The sequence below is a fragment of the Chelon labrosus genome (assembly GCF_963514085.1).
Source record: "Chelon labrosus genome assembly, chromosome: 4".
NCBI classification, from domain to species: domain Eukaryota; kingdom Metazoa; phylum Chordata; class Actinopteri; order Mugiliformes; family Mugilidae; genus Chelon; species Chelon labrosus.
The window spans coordinates 30,477,324-30,497,104 of NC_140340.1; the positions used below are offsets into that span (position 1 = coordinate 30,477,324).

At 41.8% G+C, this 19,781-nt stretch overlaps 1 protein-coding gene across 2 annotated transcripts in view; it reads left to right on the forward strand.

Moving 5' to 3' along the window:
- iqsec1b (IQ motif and Sec7 domain ArfGEF 1b) overlaps positions 1-19,781 on the forward strand; it is a gene marked incomplete at its 5' end in the record, with an annotated part of 173,659 nt that overhangs the window by 133,828 nt on the left and 20,050 nt on the right. Inside the window, one exon of one of the 2 annotated variants that reach the window (XM_084543946.1) lies at positions 15,608-15,672. The exons of the other annotated variant lie outside the window; for it this stretch is intronic. Coding sequence (XP_084400072.1) covers positions 15,608-15,672 — 65 coding nt within the window. Of the gene's footprint in view, positions 1-15,607; positions 15,673-19,781 lie in introns of those variants that run through there. 2 annotated transcript variants of the gene reach the window in all.

Genomic DNA, 19,781 nt, shown 5'->3' on the forward strand with positions numbered 1-19,781 from the left:
ATAATTCTACAATGCAGAAATCCTCTGTGGTTATGAATTAAATGGGTTGAGTTCTGCTGTTGTTTCATCCTTGCAAGAATTTATGCAAGCATACCTTTTCGAGGAGTTTAGATTCAGTGTATCATGGCTGTCACAAAAGAGGGAATGTGTTTCCTCGTCCAGCATTTATGGAAATATTTCCGGTCTCCTTTGAATCTGCAACTCGGATAAAAAACAAAACTGATGATGCAAAAAGTGTTCAGAGAGGATAACACATCCAAATCACTGCAGGAGGGGCCATTTTCACCAGTGAAGGGAGCTGAAGCATTTACGGGTTTTTCAATGCAAAATACATCAGCATGTGTTAAATAAATAATGGGCCCATAAGAGGAGTTTTCAGAAGGATGATTCAAAGCAAGCGAGAGGGAGCCAGGGAGCCTTGACAAGCGTCTGATGACTCATCTCGCTTTGCAATTCAAAGGCACCGGGCCCGGACGGCCGGACGGAGGCTCACTCCATTGGCCCGTCATTCATTATCACACCAAGGGGACTCCACTCAAGGATAATGCTTCTAATTGGAGATTGGTGAAGTTGAGCGAAATCAAAGGCACTGAGTCATCAAAGCTTCCGTGTGGCATTTGTTTTCATCTTTCAGTTTGAATATCTGCTAGAATTTGTTATGTCATATACAGTAAACTCAGTGCAGGTGAATAATCCACACCCCCGATGTGTTTGTGAAGCTAAATGAATCTAAGAAGGCTTCATATTATCATGTTAAAGCAGAGCTGCTGCAGCTACTTAGGCTATCATACCAAAACCTTCTTGGTAGCCCAAGGTTACGTATCGGTCAAGCACTGAAGTTAGACTTTAGAAATTACTAATCAAGTTCGTAATCCTGCATACTTATGTTTTACATCTTGTACTATGAGTAAATATTTGATTCTTCTAATTTTAGACTGCACTTAATGTGGTCGGAACACAGAAAATGAATGAATGAATCTGTTCCCTTAAAGACTTCTTCAGACAAAATTGAGTAACCAAAGAATTGGTCTTGGTCTTGGTAATACAACTCAGGTACTGCAATATTCGTATTCACAAACGTTTCAAAATAATATCTGGCCCTGCAGCTTAAATAACAACTTCCTCCTGCCAGTTGATCAACCGACAGATTTGTGTGTCAAAGTTCGTAGCAAAACCCTCTGATTGTGGTGATTCTATTGTAATACTTTTGTTCCAATGAAAAAGCCTTGCAGAAAACTGTTTTTTGTTCTATCTCCTTCCAGCAGCTAGTAATTTCTTACTCGTGTGCATTGTACAAGTGCTTTGAATGATGATAGCTTAACTTTAAATTCAACTATATCACCAGATTGTCTGTGACTACAAATCTGTGAAAGTGATTTTTGATTTACAGCTCCAGCCATAGTCACATATTGCACGTTTCAGTCGATATAGGACAGACAGAATCCTCTGCCTGCCTCTCAGATGGCCAGAGATAAGAGGTATGGTTCAGCCAGTGTGTGCTGCGGATTACAGGCTGTTTACGTATGCACTGCACTGGCCTGCTGGGTCTATGGGATTGGTGTCAACATGTTGCCATAAGGCCTGGTAACATGTGGCAGGCAAAAGCTGTGGGGGCTTATTCTTCTGGTACTCGCGCCGTCTCTTCCAATTATTGCCACAATTACTGTCAGCAGACATAACAGGCAGTCTGGAGATGCTGTACATTGCGAACGATGGTGTGTCATAGTGTTTTAGTTTCACTATTACCACGTGTCGGTGGTTAGTCACGAACTATAGCTGCTAGAAGTCTGCAAAGACACAACAGGGGAGGATGTTTTACATGTTGTTACAGGCTTTGGCTGCGGTGGTGTTTCATACCTTTTGGCCTGAATAGGCTGTGGTTTTCTTATGGAATGAAAGCACGCTTTTACTGTAATTGTGATGCAGTTTAAAAGAGAAAGGATTCAAAAAGCACCTATTACATGTGCTGTATGTGTAATCTGGGTCTGCAGAGACTGATTGTCATATCTCCTCCTGTGAAAAAGATGATTGTGACCTTAAATGAAGGCAACCCGCAAGGTTGTGGTCGTGGTTTTAATTAAAATAAGATGATTCATGCATGCAAATGTGTTTCATAGAATGTGTTTTCATGTTGATATTAGCAAAAACACAAACACATACTTAAACCTTGTTTTTGTGAATATTAATGACATCTTCCAGTGGGATGCATTTAAATAACTACACAGTGTGCCTCTGTGTTTTTATGCACATAAACTGAATGGCGCTTTCATAGCACCCTTCTCCCTGCCAAGGAAAATGGAGACGGGAGAATGTGCTCTGCACTGTGGAAAAGCTCACTCTCCCGAATCTTGTTGTGTATCATAAAATGTGAAGTCTCTCTGTTTCAGGATGAACCTTGTGGTGTTATTCAGATTCATTTGTGCACTCGGTTTAAAAGAACAACTGCTGTAAAAGCAGTCACTCAATAAACAGGTAGAGTTGAGGTGCACCTCTCTATCCCTTCACTCATTTATGACTGCTTTATATGTACTAAGGGATGGTGAAAGTAGTATCACAATAATGTTGGAGTTGTGTTTTTCCATATTTGCAGACAGATGGCTCATGGTGATTGTGGCTTGGCTGACGTTTTTTCCACATGTTCCTACCAGGGAAAACACTTGCAGAGGCGTAGATCCTTGGCTTCCAAATGCTGGAATGTGAAGAGAGAGGATACACCCCGGGATTTCACTCTGTTTAAAAGAAAAGCTAATCTGTTTTGTTTGAATTTCATGATGAGAAAGGAACTGATAAGTTTTTTGTCATTTCTCACTCAGATGAGATGAAAAACTGCAGTAATGATTTCCATCATAGGACAACTTCATTTGCTTTTGTCTTATTAAGTAAAAACCCCGAATGCAAATGTCACTTATTCTTAAGCTACTGCCGTCCTTTTCTGCTAGTATCCGAATGTCCATGAGGGTTTGAGTGACGTAAAATGTATCATCAGAGGCTCTGTTCAAGGGTCCATATGTGAAGTGGTCGAACAAACTGCAGGGCATCTACTGCACATGCTTTCCCCAAGGGTCTGTGGTCTGTGCGTTCCTGTGCGTTCCTGTACGTTTCTTGTTCTCATTCACAAGACAGTGACAGTCCTATCTCAAACACAAACCACAACATTATATAAACACCTGGATAACTAAGATGTCCATAGTGAATAACCATTTTTAAATTTGCTCAGAATAAACTGAAAAGAAAACAAGATTTTTGCTCTACAACTTGCGTGAGAAACCTTGCATTTTATGGTTTAGAGTTTTACTTAAATGAATCAAAGTTGTCTGTGTATCCACAACATCTTTGCTCATAGCTAATTCAACACCAAAATGGCAACTAAAGCAGTCTAAAACTATGAAGCTCAAGTCGCAGCCCACAGCTAACTCATGGAATGTAGACAACATGTTATTTTAGGTGTACCGGGCATCAACTCGGGGAAGAGAAGAAACACTCCTACCTACCAGTTACAGTAACTGGCAGGCCCTGTCAGGCCATTTACTTGCCTGCTTGGCAGATATTCAGAAGACAAATCCATCCCCTCAGGAGATAGAAAAGTATTGTAGTCTTCGGAGAACCTTTGCAGTTGAAGTATGGATGATACACCATTTGGCTTCTGTGGGAAACACCAGTGGATGGTGCAGTCATCAGTGCTTTCTGGTCCCTTTCTCCATTCTCCACCTACTATTTCCAAACTCAAGTTGTCAAATAGTTTATAGGGTGCTCACCTCACTATAAAAACTACCGGCAAATGCTTGAAATGGAATTCAAGAAAAGTAGTTTCTGGAAAATGATGACTCAAGGGAGTGCAAAAACGTTCCTTCCTGTTCTTTTTGATATATTGTACTGTTCACATTCATCCTTAAAACAATTACCAATCCTTCCTTTTCATGACATCCATATTCTTTTTTTTTTTTAGCTTAGGGAAAGAATGTAACTTCTGCTGACTGTCCAAATCATATTTCACTGGAATGGAAAGTTGCTGAGATGTTAGTGTTCTTCCCAGACACAAGTGAAACTAATCCTTTCACCCATGCTGAGACTGTGTATTAGAGGTCCTTCAGGGTTACTTACCATACTCACTCAAGGATGAGATAGGTTAAAACCTCTGCATTTACTGATAGAGCACATACTGCACATTTCCTGTCAGCAGACAATGAAAGTCACTGTCAGATGAATGAAGCTGAAGCATTTAGCAGCAGTCGTCACACCTCTCACACCCTGTTACGTCAGCTCATTTACCGCTCTTCCTCAGTGAAGTTTATTTTGCACTCCACCAGCGTGACTTGCATGTTTGAACACCACCCTGGATGTCTGCTCAGATTTCTCTTTCGGGTCGTTTTGTGAGTTCATAGAAAGCGTCATTTTAGACATCCGAGTGAAACAAGCTCACACAAGTTGCCTACGTAGCGGGAAGGCCCCTCAGTAAGGATATTTGCAGAGGAAGTGCAAGTTCGAAAGGTTAGCAGAGGTTCCATCCGAAGAGGAAGTTTTCAAAGTGAGGAAAATGGATCTCTGGGGCAGAAAGAGTCTAATCACCACAAGCTCTAAGTACTGATAATGTATTAAGATAGACAGTAGGTATTTTTGGGGATCCTGATTAACCTTTGTTTGGTAGAGCCTTAGAATAGATCAGAGAGATTCCTTGTAAATCTTCCTGTTCTGTATGTAAAATAACAAAAACCGAGTGTTTCTTTTACCTAATTTATCCTAACTGGTTGTGTAAAGCCAGATTTATGGTTGTGCATCACTTCCATAGCGTAGGTAGTCTGTAGCCTACGCCGTGGCCTTACATGCACCTCCCTAGAAGCATCTTCATTGGTCCAAATGTATTTCCTCATTTACGTCTCAACGGCACAGGACGGTTTTTCCCTTATTCAGCTTCCTACACACCATCCACCCAGATGTCTTCTCTATGTTTTATGTTGCAGTGACTTTTTTTTCTTAGCTCCAACCCCAACGTGATGCTGCTCAGTTCCACTCACCAATGAGTGAAGTTCACAGAGAAACTCAACACAGCTCATTTTAGTGGCATAATTACAGAACAGCACAGACACACCAGCTCACAGGTATAAATGATTTCACCCTACTGCATATAGATTAACTGCAGGAGTATAGACCAATCTTTAGTTTGTATGCATGCGATATACTTCCCACCTGTTTGTATTGACTCTCTAGCCAGCTTTGCTCACTTTTATTTGAAATACAAATTCTACTCAGCCTAAGGGACAGAATTTGCGTGGCAACATTAAATCAGAAACACATGTGCTCCGCTGGCTTAAAAGCCATCTGATGTTACCGAGTATGATTTAAAGTGGCCATTTCTAAGCCTGCATCAGTGAATTTATGTGAAATAAATTATGGAGATTGACTTTAACATATGGTTGAGAGTTCGTTTCGGACTACTGGGGCATTACTCTCAGTGTAGGAAATGGATGAGAGTCATATGATTGAACTGCAGCATTAGTTTTATGCGTGTGCAAATCGTGTAATGGCTTGTAAGCTCTTTGTTGATAATGCTTCAGGGCAGAAGCATTATCAACAAAGATAACAGTGCTTCAGGGCAGACGCTTTGTAGGGCTCTTGTAGAAAATGTGTTTTTTTTTTTCTTCCAGTTTGAAGTGCAAATATATACGTACAGCATCCCAATGGCTCACACAGTAGAAAACTATTATATACAAATCTGTAGTAACATTAGCATTCATTTGCATTTGTTTCCATCCTGTGTAAATGTTCATTGGTCTTATTACACCTGGAGCTGATGCTCAGTCGTTCTCTCTAGTCTTTGAGCTCATCGCTTGTGTCCATTAAGATCTAACGAGATGCTACGAAGCTGGTAAATTTCTTCATCATGACTTTACTTCCTCCATAGGAAAGCAAATGTTCACACAGATTAAACTGCTAATGAAACGGAATTTTTTCCCAAGTTAACTCCAGGTGGAAGGTTGATATCAGCTTGGCTTTCAGGCCTTGTATCATTTTCCATTTAGTTCTCAGCTGCGTTGCTGCCATTAGCCATTTGTATGGGTTGCATTCAGGTGTCATCTAGTTTTGCTTAGAGTTGAAAGGTGTGTGAAACTGCACACAACGGCCAGGACACCTAGAGAGGTGTGTGTACAGTCACCGATGCTACGGTAACTGCTTCTGGATGCTCAGTGAATCTCTCCAAATTGTTGAGCTTCCCATCTGTTAATATGCATCTTGTCTTGTATGTCATGTTTAAGACTCACTGAAGTGGAGTCTGCCCTAAGAGCATCAAAAGTGTGTGCCAACCTTTGTTGTCATTGCGTCGCCATTGTTGAAGCGTTGCTTAAGAGACTGTGTCGTCGTTATGTCACATTTATTTTTGCATTTTGGTGTGTGTGTGGCTGTTGTGGACAACTTTAAGGCTAGAAACAATCTACATTGGAAACATTCGTAGAAGTCGGCAGGTTTTTCTCCACTTGCAAAAAAATATTGTCATGTGATGTGATTTAACACCACTCACATTCAACCACATTCAAAACTAATCGAAAAACAATAGTAACAGTGATATAACGTTTTTTGATTGGTACTGAAGCTTCAGGTAACATAAGGGAGAAAAGGCACTTCTCTTTTTCTGACTCACTACTTTTACTTTTCATTTATCAGTGATGAGCCATGAAGAATTATCGTGGACCCATCTACCAGTTATTAATGCTTAAAATAGTTAAATGATACAATATCTCAGTGGGAATACCCTTCTCTCATTTCTGCAGGACTACTTCCCTATTTTATTTGGTTCACACCTAGGGTGTCGACTGACAGGAAGAGAAGTGAGCTCTGGGTGTCATGTGCTTCACTTTTAAGTTTGGCTACGTGGTTGTTTTTTTTTTTCCATAAAAAGAAGCAGAGGGCTATTTTGTGTGAGATGAACGTCAGAAAACCTGATGTGACTACTGGACAGGGTAATTATAGGAAAAAACACAGCATAGCATTTCAGTGTCATTAGGGTACCACTGGAAGGTGAAAATAATCCCCAATCAGCGCGGGTAATCGAGTGTGTCACACCAGGCTGCCACTCCCTTCCCTTGACAGACAGGCACACACAGCCGGCACAACGCCGTCACACACCCTTTCTTCCATTCCAGCCTCTCACAGCTCTCCTTGGCAGAGGTAAAATTTTCAGCAGGAAGGCAAGGAGCGCACATGCAGGAAAGAGAAAGGCAGCCTTTATTGCAGATGCCAACATCAACAGCGCCCAGAGCCAGCGTGTATAGACAGAGGTGCTGCCTGTCCTTCAGTAGCCTCAGTGTGTGTGTGTGTGTGTTCTACGCCACAGAGAGAGGGGCGGGACAGGAGCCGGTAGGGGGAGAGCCAGACGAGGTAGTGCCACCCAGCCCCGCTAACCGGCACTAGATCCATGATCATCTGGATGTACATTAGTGTTGAAGAGCGGAGTCTTGCTGTCACTGCCTGTTTGGACATCCGCCTGGAACTTCACACCTTTAATCAAGTTATGCTAGATTGAGACAGGCCTGGAAGCAGCTGTACTTCCCTTGAGTTCCTGTATAGTAAAGGTAGGTTCATGTCCTCATTGAAAATTCCTTGGGCTTGATTTTATTTGTTTTGAAACCTCTGGCATCTGTGGTGTTTCCACACATTGTCCATACCACTTCATACTCTTCAAGAAGAAACTATTTCCCTGTAGCTGTAACACAGAAGGATTTAATTTCCTTTGTCAGTCTAAAGCCTCGCTTATTTCCATTTCTTTCCTGTCCTGTCGGTGACATTACAGGGGTTATCCCGTTAGGCCTGAACCAGATGGGTTTCATCTATTCTTCTTCAGGTAGATAATAGATACTTTCTCCTTCAATTTTCAGTTCTGTGCCCCTCAGCTGATGGTGTACAGCTGCTCCTCCTGGGCTCCCAAATCCTTTCCTTCATCTGGATAAAACGCCCTTGAAAGCCTCAGGGGCAGTAAGCATGACCACTCAGCTAGGGTCTTGGACTGCAAAAATTTTGCCCTGATTGTCCTGCTCAGAGCGGACAGTGGAGGGTGCTGCCCATCAGTCACTTTGGCAGTAGCGCTGCCCACTCTGTGCCAGTGATGAGCAATGGATGGCAGAGAAGGGACATAACAGAGAAAAGAGAAAGTGGAGGTGGAGAGGACCTTTGGGGGATTGTGCAGCATTTTTAGCCTTTGTCAATTTCTTCCTTATTCCCTGTTTGCCCCTGGCGTTATCATTCCATTAAACAGCTGACTGTGCTTGTGGTAGTGATTTAGGTAGGAAGGTCAACCACATGCCGCCCGCAGTGTCAGGACACAGTTTCGTGTTTTGTAAGGGGATTTTAGCAACTACCTTTGTGTCACATTTAACTCTGTGTGGATTTCAGTTTTGTAAACCGACATTTAATTTGTCTAAGGACAGGGTTTCATCAGAAGTATGCGGAACATTCAGGGGAATGAAAGCACTGAACATTTCCACTCCACCTGGAATTAATCCAGTTTCACACCAATAATTGTAATGTACCAGGCTCCAGGATGGTACGCTGTAACATACAAATGCCACAAGATCCATCTACTAGAAAGAAACATACCATTGAAACCACACTTATAAGCCACTGCAGTTGTGGAAAAATTGCAGTTTCTCCACAGCAAACTACTGCACAGACAGTTTGATGACTTTAATGATTCCATTAGTGATGTTTTAAGAAGCTGCTTTTATGCAGAGGTGAAATGAGGAAAGGTCTTGGGGTAAAATCAAGTGATGAAAATGCAACTATTTTCTTAGCTTAATTCAACCTCTGCTCCCTCGTCTTTTCTGTGTCACTGTGTTTTTGCGTCCTGTCTTCACACATTACCAGTACCCAGCCATTCTCAGACACCGACTGAGCACGCTCAAACAGACTGCTCTTCCAGGAGCAGCAAAATGTTTTTGAATACTAATGAGGCACCAGCTCAATCCTCAGGGTCCAAGGTTTTTATTCTTTTCTTGTAGTGCCAACTAACAGGTGATGCAGCATCACGCTGTATCTATGGAAGACATCTGATAAATTCTTCCTGTCTTGAATCATCCGATATCATCAGGGTTACGCAGATTGTCTGCACGCTGCTCAGACCTCGCAATAACAAACAGCCAAGATAAGGACTGATGAGAAAAGCTCAACCCTGCTGTGGGACACAAATAAAAAAAGTAAAACCAAACACCATGCCAAGTATTCCTACCCAGCAGGGACACTGATTGAATTTTGAGTTTGAGTCAGAGCCATACCTCGTTTACTCTAGCTGAGATTAAATCTGCCCGGATTAAGGATAAATCTGGGTTAAAACTTGGATTCTATTTAAGTCATTTTGGACATCACTGCGGTTGGAAAATCCCAAATACTACTGAGTAAAACCTGTGTCAGGTAGGACTTCACTCTTAATCAATAAATAGATTTTGGGAAATACACTTATTAATTTTCTTGGTAAGAGTCTATGTACACTGGACAAGCAGTTGTTTTAGAGGGGTTATTTAGAGGGATCTGCTAGTTGCCAGAGAGCCTCATGATAGGACTCTCTGCATTTAGAGAGATGCAGACTAGCTAACCTAAGTTAATCACGTCCTGACTGTTGCTACTAGTGATTTGTGGATCCACTGTGATGCCATCCGATTCCACATGTAGCCATAAATCATCCAACCACCACCCATCTTCAACACATTTGAAGCTGTTTAAATAATTAAAGCAGAAAATATTTTTGGGGTAAAATAAGTACAGCAGCATGAATAATAGAGCTTTATTCCCTGCCTACTAAAACTATGAATGTCTGCTAATTTGTGACCAAAAGTTAAAGTATTTTCTTCATTAATGAACCATGGTTTGTCTCACCGAAAAAACCAACCACTGTAAATCTGTAAGCTCATTTTGAGAACAGAGTCTGACCGTGCACATCATGAGATACAGAGGATTTCAGATGGTGACCAAATGTCAAACGTAGGTGTTCTATTGACAATTTTCTTTGCTAGTGAGGTTACAGCACTTCTCACCTTAGCTTGATTGAATATTTCATGATCTGTACTGTTATACACCACATGGTTATAATGATAACTGTCAATGGGTTCAAGACCTTCCTATTTCTGCTAAGTTTTGGAGATGTTGTAAAAATGGTCTTCAAAAATCCTCCTCTCCACTCAACCCATAGGACCCAAAGCCCCCCACTAACAACATTCTGTTGCCAGACACCACAGGACACCCTCAGAAGGCCCATGTCCATTCTCTGATGAGTCACAACTGTTTTGGAGGCACAAGGGAGACCTACACTATATTAGGAAGGTGGTCATAATGTTATGTCTAATCAGTGTATACCCCCTGTGATTCCACAGTTTTCTGGTGTAGTAGTGTTTTAGGAACTGACACCAATGAGAAAAAAAAACTATTGAAAATAGGACCAAGTTGTAATAAGCCTCTCACCGCTCTGCTCAGTATCTACTTCAACAATGCTGTGTGTTAATGGAGTGAGTTTGGAACTAGAGCTTATGTGCAGCTCGGGGACTGGATGGAGGAAGAGTTATGGCTGGAGGATTAGCAGACACAAGCTGAGAGACTGGTCTGAGGAGCCACAACAGTGGAGCATAAACAGTGAACAGATTCAGTGCCATATGGTCATCAACATAATATGTGTGTTTTCATCTTTCAGGTCCCGACTCTGCAATTTGGTAGCTATATATGACTGCATGATATAAATATATGATACGATGATATATGATTGCATTGATTGGATGCACAGATGTATGGATGACTGCATGTTGAGAGTCGATGAGAGACCTGCGGTGTGCTCTCTAAGTGTTCTACATTGGCCAGGAGCGACATGCCTATGCATCATAAAGCCAGTGTTTAGTTAAGCTAATCCTCTCTCTCCCTGTGTCTCCCTGGTTGGAGAGGCTTGAGGCAAAGGAGGCAGGCACACCACCTCCCTCTGAAGGCCACACGTGGGTGGGTTCTGAGCTCAGGGATTACGGGGCTGTTGTGGAGCCAAACAGCTTTACAGCAGACAGCCAGAGACCCAGTGCGCCCATTGGGCTGGGCTTGGGCCACACTCATTTTGGGGTGGCCTAAAGTGCAATGCAACTGGAGCTCGGCCAGAGCATGAAGGCTGTCACAGTCCTTTGTTTTTATGTCAAAATGAACTTGAGTTCATTTTGAGTCTCTAGTGTAAACAGGACCTGACGCTCAGGAAATAATTATAAATGTACTGTCACTTGTGAAATCCTAGAGTCTTTGCACCAAGTTGATGGAAAACAGTGCTAAATTGTTGGTTAAAAGGGCTACCTGTTTGTGTTCATTTAGTTCTGGCTAGTAATTAAACTGAAGTGGATTGTTGTAAGAATCAGGTCAAGTATAATCGCATTTCAGGCCACAGCAAACACCAGCCCTGGAGCTATTATTACTGCCTGAATCACATTAAGTGACAGATATTTTCCCACATGAGAGGTTTGCATTCTGCACACCATGGGGACACCACGGTTAAATTTGGTGGCCAGTTTATGGTCTGTCAGAGCAAACTGAGCAGCCACATAGGGCACATGTTCATAGTGTTACACATAAAAAGTGGCACTGATAGTTATTAGTAAAAGAAACCAACCCAGTCCCATCAACTGACCTCAGGAAGGCACGTGGGGATGTGGTTTTGAAATCTTTACTGGACCATAATCAGTGGACCAATTTTCCACCACAAATCTTTTGAGGATGGAGGAAGTCTGTCCGGCTTCCAGACTTGGTGGACACAGTAACTGTCCGACTATTTAAGTTACAATTATATACAACAAAGAAGAGCATTTAGTCCTCGGATTTGTGAAGCTGGATGCTGTGAATGATTTGGATCTTTGCTCGATGAATGATCCGATGCTACGTAACTGCATATTTATCTGAGCTCGCGGTTAAACTGTCTCTCTTTGGCCCTCGTGTTTCTAATCAGTGCTGCTGTTGTTTACAGCCACAGACCATAGCATCTAGGGAGGTGGAGGCGCAGACGCATTTGTCTCCAGCTACCCCACTTACACAGACTGCTCAATTTACTTACCTAGCCAAGCCGAAAGTGCAATGTCTGTCACTGACTCTATTTTTGCCACTGCTGAGTGAGAACTAGTCTCATGCAGAATATGAAAGGTATTGTCATGGTGGGGGTGGCATGTTGTCAATGTCATTGAAGAAGGAGGTGAGCCTTGAGTGATAGTAACTGGAGGTTATAGTTAGATCAGAGTAGTGACACCCTCTGCCCAGACCACTGAGGAGTTGGAACTGATGTAGGGATTAATACAAGGACGACAGTTCCCGCTGTTTCCACTTTGGAGTCTAGACAGAGTGTGACAGGTGCGTCTGTAACACAAGTCCGTAATAGATCTTCCCTGTAAGGACAACCTATTTAGAGAATTCCTTGGTGGATTTTTTCAAGTCAGATTGATAGATAATAAATGTCATTGTAAACAAGGAATATGTCAACTCGCTCACGTAATATTACATAATATTTTTGGTAATTCCTGTCACGTACAGACCAGTCTGGCTCCTTCGAGTGTTGTGATTCCATACACGTAGCTCAAAGGTCACAGGGGGAACCTGATGCAAAGTGGTGTGGGATGAAAAACAAGCTGCGTAGTTAGCAGTCACTGAATATTATTTCATCTTATTAAACCTGCTGTACTGGAATGACATCTGGCAGCTCGTGTGTCACACACAGACCAGTGAGTAATAAGGATTGATGCTAAAGAATTCTCATTTTCCTCCGTCACTGATTCCCAGTGAGCAGCACCTGTGTCCCAGCATTTTTACAGCATATTAAAGTATGTGAAAACTAGTTAGAAGTTGAAGCTATCTTAAGGTTTTAAGGTTGACCTTGTAAGCTAGGCAGCATAATGTATTAGATTAACAGCTGAAATAACTGAGTAAATAATGGTTAAAAATTTTTTTAAATTGCTTGCACAAAGTAATAGGGTTACTTATAGAATTAAATAGACTAAAAATAATAAAGTATTGAAACAGACAGTGTATAGACATGGCAAAATGGTGGAGAGAAAATAGTTTATAGTTTATATTTGCCTTTCTTGGAGAACAATCAAAATACTGATGAAAGAAACATTTGCAGCATGTAACACCCTATAAGTCCATGCCATCAATTAAACTAGCTAGACACTTCTTGTTTTGTGCAATGCTGAGCTAAGCAGTAGACTCTTCGCCTCTGTTGATTGGGTTAGTTAGGTTTAGGCATGAGAATATCAGGGTTAAGCCAAATAGTAAATCCAAAGAGAGCAGGCTGGGTCATGCCTTCGCTTCATATGAAAAACAGTATGTCACTTGCAGAAGGCCAAAATATGGCCTATGGGGTATTTTATAAATAAAATGAATAGGAAAGGTGAAACAGGACATCTATGGTGATCTTATTAGGTGAAATCATATTTGGTTCAAAACATTATGTATTTTATAGGGAGAAAAAATGTCTTGAAAGACTATGGACTCGTTCACTGGGTACTAATCTCTGACTGAAACGCTCTCAACAGGAATCAAGGAATAAGAAATAATTGCTGAATGGCCTTACTCAGTTATCTGTCGACTGGTCTCACTGCAAAATATACACCTCTTCTGAGGCTGCTGAGCCTTCTGCCTGAAGTCTAGTAGCAGAAGTTATGTGACAATACATGAATACTTCCGGCTCCATTTTTGGAGGAATAAAATATGCCAGAGCCGACTTTCAATTTATTCTATGCTTTAAAATATTGGGGATATAAATGTATTTCTACAGGCACCACTACAACACTGCTTATACCCGTCTTAAAATATTACCACCTTAACTTACAACAATAACTCTTATATTGGCTTACTGAGAAACTAATGGTACTGTGCCATCAGAATGTTTGAAATAGACTATATCACACCACCATAAACAGTAGAAGCACTTATTTCTTTATAGAATTTGTGAGTGGCCGTGAGCAGGCATGTATTCAACCCCAACTGTGCTGGTACATCAATCAACGAGTAATCTAGATTGATTTTTCACTCGCAGCTCATTTCATTTCTAGTCACTGCAGTGAAAATGTTTCGCAATGGTGCCCTAACCTTACAATTTTGGTCCCACTGAGACGTGAGGTTTATTGTTTATTACGCTGGAACAACCTCTGCGTTTTTCATAAATCATTTATATTCCTCACTGAGCCCCGGTATGTTGACGAGCCCTTCCCCGTGAGCGTGTGGCACAGTTTTAAGATTCGTCTGCGAGATGAAAATACATCACGTCTCGCCTAACTACTGTAATGTCTGGCTAATCACTGTCAAGAGAGAGACGAGAGGGACAAAAATAACCCAAGGTCTGATCAAAGGCAGCTGTCCCAAACTATCTCTGCATTCGAACAGATGTAGTGAGTGTTAACTACTGCTGCTTCAGGGAACCAATGGGCTCTTAGTAGTAGTGTTGGGCTTGGCTATTGTAGAGGTATTACTGAGAAACATGGCTAATATTGTGTGTTATTACACTTCCAGAATGGAGAGTCTGGATTATTTCACATTTGTCCTCTGAGAGATGATCTTAACTCTTTTCATAATTAGCCATAATGAACTCTAAATTTTCAGTTTATCTCTCTGCTGCACTTTATTTGAACCTTCGCCATGTGGAAGACATTTTATTCCTCTTTATGGCCCCCTCTTCAAGCTTACCTATTCTATACTGTAAGTATGATTATTTTACACATTATACAGTCATTGAGAATTTGCTTTCTTGAAGCTTGTATGTACCAGAGGTCCAGAAGAGCCGTCTTATCACAGTGCTTCTCTCCGTATGGTTGCCTTGGTTCGATAAAATCTTTGTTCCACATGATACACGCCCATTGTTTGCGTAATGATGTCATTTTACGGAAATAGAGAGGCCCCTCATCGCTTTGGAGTGGGACTAGGAGTGGTGGGGGGAATCACCCAAAACATCAGCACCAAGATTCGAGTCACATGCGCCGTATGACTTTGAATGTTTGTTTAAAGGATAGCTCGGCGGGCCAGCTGGACGAGCAGCTGTTACTTGTTCCGCTGTGCCTGTTGGGAGACGGTGATCGTATTGTTTCATGCACCCATCTCAGGCCTTTGATCAGCAGTCGCAAAGTGGTGATCATCAGACGTATGTCTTCCACATGAAGCTGATGGCTGACATCTGAGGGAGGTTGTGCTGAAGTGAGGCTCATATTACTTCAGCTGTACCTCCCCAGCCGCGGCAACGTTAAAACGGTGTATGCAGGGGTTTCCCCAGGCCTTATCATTGCCGCCATTCTCTTGCTATTAATAAACTCCCATCACCACCAGAGCTCGATTCCTCTCTTTCCAATTTTTACTACTCAGTTGTTGCGCCTTCCTGTTTGAGACCCTCCAGATGCATGGGACACCAGTGCTCCCGCTGCCACTCGACCCAATTTCCTCTGGAGGAATTCCCTCCCTCTTCCTGCGAACGCCCCTCCTCACAAGTCCCCGAAGAAAGGCCAGAGCTGGAGAGGTGTCAAAGGAGAAGGGAGCATTTCGTTGTCAGGCGCGGAATTCTACGTTTAGCCCAGGGATGGAGCAACAGTGATTGTGGTGGTAATGGGACTGGTGTAGGAGCTCAGTGGGCAACATGTGGTGTCTGCAGTGTGCCTCTGACAGGACTCAGTCCTTACTGGAGCTGGAGTCAGACAGCTGGTAAGTGTGTGTGCTGGTGCTGCTTGTAGAAGCCGATACTTATTTATAACAGTTGTTTATCTTGTTCAAAGTTTGTGATTTGGCTCTGAGGTAGTCTTGTACATTTTACTAATGATTCAGGGACGACTGCCAAGCTCAATTGAGAAAGCATTTATTAATGTCCAACAAAACTGCTGTTAGTGCTTATTGGATGGATTGCTTTAATGCAATCCATCCAAGAGGTTGCTTTAGTGGATTTTGTGCCAAGGTATAGCTGCTGAGGAAGGAGCACGCTTTGTCTAAGTTGTTGATTTTCCTGCTGAGTACCAAGCAAGTGAATTCCTCTGAGTGACATTTTAATGTTCTTCACCCAGAACCCTCTAACTCACAGTTGACCAACTTGAGTTTGAGAGTTACTCATTTGTAAAAAAAAAAAAAAAAAAAGTGTCGCTTTGGGTGCACGGTGAAACAAAGCGATCCCGAAGAGGCCGGCTGTGTGTGAGTGGCAGGTTGGAGTAATTAATTCTCCGCTGCAGAGTGACACAGTGAGAGGAGGCTCCAGTTTGAAGAAGCCTCTCAGCAGCGCAGGGAGGAGGCCAGAGTTGTCCTCACATTACTTGCCCCCTGCCATCCATCACAGCAGGCCCTACTACAAACACACAATTACAATTCTATCAGCCGGCAATTTATGCACTGTCACACGACATTGCAGAAGTTCTTTTTAATTGGAAAGGTGACTGTAATGAAACAAGAGGACGAGGTGCTCAACATAAAATAGGGTATGGGGGCTGTAATCCCTATTGTCTGCACATTTTAGAGCCGCGTCTCAGCTCGAAGGAACCTCTAAATGCAAGGACAAGATCAATATTTGAAATCGTGAAAACAGTTGTGTAATGTCTCACTGTGGTTCTGCAGAGATTTTGTCAAGTCTGAGAAAATGACCTGTGACATAACCTTAAGTAAGTAATCTTTACCTGTTGTTAATATTGACAGTGAAATAACTTAAAAGGACGAACAATCAACAATGATTAAGGCCTTTGTCAAGGGTTGTGTAATGTTGCATGTTTCATCGCTCTGATTGTACTTTTTTTCTGTATCGGCTGAAGCACACCCTATAATGAAATCCCAGCGGACTGTTACCAGACTCATATTCTGATAGGAAACTGAGGATGGCTACAGTGGCTAGTATTTAGTGGCAGTGGCTTACACACAAAATTGAATAAGAGCTTACTGGAATTCTTTCCAGTGAAAACACAAGCAGCCCGAATGTAGGAGTAAAGTTCCAGACACTGTACTAAGTACAGGAGTTGCAATGTGTAGTCACTATTCAGAGAAGGTGCATGTTAGTTATATTAATTATATTTTCAGACATCAGAACTATAAAATAACAGTGACAGTATTATGTAGTCAAAAAAAGTAACTATAACTTTGGGTTATGGTATACACTGATCAACCACAACTGTATGACCACTGACAGGAGAAGTAAATAACATTGACCATCTTGTGACAATTCAGCATTCTGCTGGGAAACTTTTGGACCTGACATTCATGTGGATGTTACTTAGACATGTAGCACCCACCTAGACCAGACCAGGCACCCCCACCCCATTGCAATGACACTCCTTGATGTCAGCAGTCATCCCCAGCAGGATGCAGCCTGACACAGGAACACACACAAAAACACTTTAGGAACAACTAAAAAAAAACATGAAGAACAGCACAAGGTGTTGACCTGGCCTCCAAATTCACTAGATCCCAAACTGATCAAGTATCTGTGGGATGATCCACAGAGGCCCCTCCCCTCAAAGGCCCCCCACTGACAACACACAGGACACCCTCAGAAGGCCCATGTCCATTCCCTGATGAGTCACAACTGTTTTGGAGGCACAAGGGAGACCTACACAATATTAGGAAGGTGGTCATAATGTTATGCTTGATTGGTGTATGTTGCAGTATGTTTTATTTGGTTCTGATGTGAGAGAATTAATGATAAAAAATTTTCTTCTAATATTCTGAACATATTTCATTACAGTCATTCATTACATTTTCTATTGAGCTGATGATGACTCAGTGGCCTTCTGTGTTGACGTGCTGTAAAAACTCCAGACTTGAACTCCCATGACTTTTTGTAAATTTTTCCACTGCTTTAAAACAGGGTTTTTAGAAGGGAATACATTTTAATGAGGCTAAATGAATGCTTGCTGTGGACTGTAGAACTTTCCCACTCATCGTAGTTGACAATTCTGACCAATGTTATCTCTCTCTGTGTCATTGTGCAGTATTACGTTTCTGGAGTGACTCAACCTCTGTGCTACAGGGATAAGAGTGGATTCATACATATTGAAATATAGAGTTGTTTATTATGTTTTAGTGTAAAGTCTCTTGTTTAGTAACTCTAATAACTGGCTAACTGAAGACATAAAAATTCTTAAGTGATATCATACTTTCAGTCTGAATTCCTGGAGGCCTCTGCCTACCCTTCCTTTGAGCTGAGAGCCACATTTCAAGCGCACTAAGCTCTTCTTCCTTCTAATCAAATGGATATTTCCAATTATACGTCCTCTGCTGGAGCAGAAGTATTACGGCCCACCCTTCAGTCTAATTAAAGGACTCTCTCTGTCTGATTAGATTAGTTCCTTTTAAAATTAAAACGTGTTGAGGATCCACGGGGAGGTGAGTGAAGATGCAGAAGGGGTTTTTATGTCGGGCTCAGAGCGTCCAGTTTGGAAAGAGAAAGATTTACTCTAATGAGAGATGTTATCCCATGACAGACGATGTTCAGCCTACCTCACTGTGACTCGGCCGTAAGGCAGCAGAATTCGACAATATTTCAAAATAACCTGTAGGCCTTCAAGGCCTGTTACAAATGACAGTTGCAAAAATGATGGTATTTCTGCTTTTATTCTACTTCAGATCCACTTAGTGAAGTGGAGGAATTACAGATATTTGATAGCCCACTGCATCCAGGTGCCGATATTGTACTGTCACTTCCAGTCAAGTGCCATTAAAACGACTGCAGCACTTTGGCTACATTTTTCTCTTTTTTTTTTTTTTTTCTCATCCATCCACACAGGTTGTGTATTTTTGTCTTCTGTTATCTTTTGTCTCCGTGGAGACTGGCGTTCATGTGCAGTACGCTGATGCCGTTTTGGACTTTGTCCACTAATAATTTTTTATGCACAAATTGTGTGAAAAAGTCACCAAATCTCTCCTGTCCATGTCCTATGAATCATATTTGCGTGAATAGTACAGATTTAAATGGTGCGTTTTGATGCTTAGTTGCTACAGGACAATGACCGGCTCGTAGTTTACTGCTATGAGCCTCTGCCGTCAAATCTCTTTCCTGTTAACGCTTTTATTCCAGCCTTTATCATCTAACACTGACACGTTCTCCCACAGAGGTTTGGATATTTGACGGGGCTATGCAGTGATAGATGGTCTCTAGATGAACGTCCTTTTCTGTGACTTTCCGCTTCATCTGTCATGTTGATGACAAACAAAATGAAACGATATTGATCTCATAAAGAAAAAATATTGTTTTAAAGTAGAATGGAGCAGGTGCTGAGGAAATGTGGCTGTCTGGCTGATTTTCAAGTCTGGTTCCACAGCCACACAGTAACAGTATCAGCTCACTCCAGGCTTTAGCTGGATGAATTGGAGATGTTTTTCTCCCTGACTGATAGACTGTGCTCTTAATACAAGGTCAGATGGTACACAGACAACAACAGGCGAGCACCATGCAACATGGATTTAATGCTGAACACTGACATGAACACATGAATTTATAGTCAAGTCACCTTAATATAAGTCTTTAAAAAACAGTTTACAGTGAGCAGCTGTTAACTGCAGCGATTCTGCTGCATAATACACTCATACTTCATGGTTTGAAGAAGTAATCGGGGGAGTGCAATACAAGATTTGCAGACCTTGAAATAAAATGTGTGTCTTGTATGGGCAGTGCACTATATATTCGCCTTGATTTAGGACATATTCGAATGCCGTCTTTGTTCTCACGTCAGCAGTTCCTCTGTGCTGAGCTTGCTTCTAGTTTATAGACCTTAAAGTGTTTAATTGAAAAGTCTATATACAGTATAATATGCATCTAATCTGCTTATTGGCATCCAGTTTTG